Source organism: Fulmarus glacialis, unplaced genomic scaffold, assembly GCF_000690835.1.
Source record: "Fulmarus glacialis isolate BGI_N327 unplaced genomic scaffold, ASM69083v1 scaffold15485, whole genome shotgun sequence".
Taxonomy (NCBI): domain Eukaryota; kingdom Metazoa; phylum Chordata; class Aves; order Procellariiformes; family Procellariidae; genus Fulmarus; species Fulmarus glacialis.
The window spans coordinates 4,250-5,430 of record NW_009215077.1 but is presented as its reverse complement, the minus strand read 5'-3'; the positions used below and the strand labels follow the sequence as shown (position 1 = coordinate 5,430).

At 52.6% G+C, this 1,181-nt stretch overlaps 1 protein-coding gene across 1 annotated transcript in view; it reads right to left on the bottom strand.

Moving 5' to 3' along the window:
- Positions 1–1,026: 1,026 nt before the first annotated feature.
- The window catches only part of ARL11 (ADP-ribosylation factor-like 11), a 658-nt gene continuing 503 nt past the window's right edge, over positions 1,027–1,181 (bottom strand). The window contains 1 exon segment of the mRNA XM_009578825.1: positions 1,027–1,181. This exon segment is cut by the window's right edge and continues 31 nt beyond it. Within this exon segment, the coding sequence (XP_009577120.1) occupies positions 1,027–1,181 (155 nt within the window).

Sequence of the window (1,181 nt, the reverse complement as noted above, 5' to 3'; positions counted from 1 at the left end):
ATCACTGCAACAAGGGACCCAGCCCGGTCATGAGCTGCCAGGGGCATTTCAACTGCCCCGTATGCAGCTGAGTGTGGAGAGCCCTTTGGTCACCAACCTGCCTGTGCCCATAGGCGCCCATGGTTACCAATCGTTGCCCGTAGAGTGGTCTCATCCAGCTTCAAAAAGTCTGAGAGACGAGGCTTCGTCTTGGCTGTTCAGGCCACCATGAGGATATTTAAAGGTTGACTGGCCATGCAGATGTGTTTCCAAGCATCTAGAAGTCAGATTTGATTTCTTTATATTTAAATATAATCCAAGGAAAATGATGTACCATTTTCACGAAACCAGTATTTGATAAAAATAACAAATGGAAAAGGAAGACTCAAAACAAGAAATGCAGAAATTAATATATACACATCCTTGAACCGCATTACGCATCCAATCCTGACTCACGTCCATGGCTCAAAGATTATACCCGTAGATGCTGCATTAAAACCAATTAGCTGTCGGCTGTTCCAAGTCCTGCGCTTACGCTGCTCCAGTTCAGCCACTGCCTTTTAGCAGCTGCTGCTTTTCCAGCTGATGAATGTGTGATTCGAGCTGAGCGAGAAGCGGCATGGGGCACGTTCAAACATCCCCCCGTGGGGATCACCCCATCAGGATAGCTGCATCGGAGCTGGGAGCCATGAAAAGAAAATGACCCCCTCTGTCCCTTGTGCACATCACTGGTATAATTTATATTGCTTTGGCAAAAAAGCGTGCCTGCTAAAGCACTGGACACACACACAATGGATGAGCAGAGCCTGGCACCTGCAGGACAAGCTGAGGCCGGTGATGAGAGTCCAAGAGATGTAACCAGAAATGCTCCACGGTGGGAGTTTTGCTCAGAAGTCTTCCTGGTGGGTTTCGGTGGTGAGTGGCTGGGTGTTTTTCGGTGTGGCATGTGCCAGCTGCAGGTCTGCTTGTTTTAGGGGGCACCCGGAGGCTGGGATCCTCCGCGGCAAACCTGCAGGCAGCAACAACTGGGAAGGGTCCGCTTGAGGTTCAGGTTTGCCCCGGGGCTTGCCTCCTCCCCGCTGGCTCTGTGAGGGGCTGCTCTTGGGACGGGGACCTCTGCTCCAGACCCCGCAGCAGCTCTCCCAGGATGGCCATGGCTTCCTGCAGGCCCTGTCCAGTGTGGGCGCTGCACCCCCGGAGCA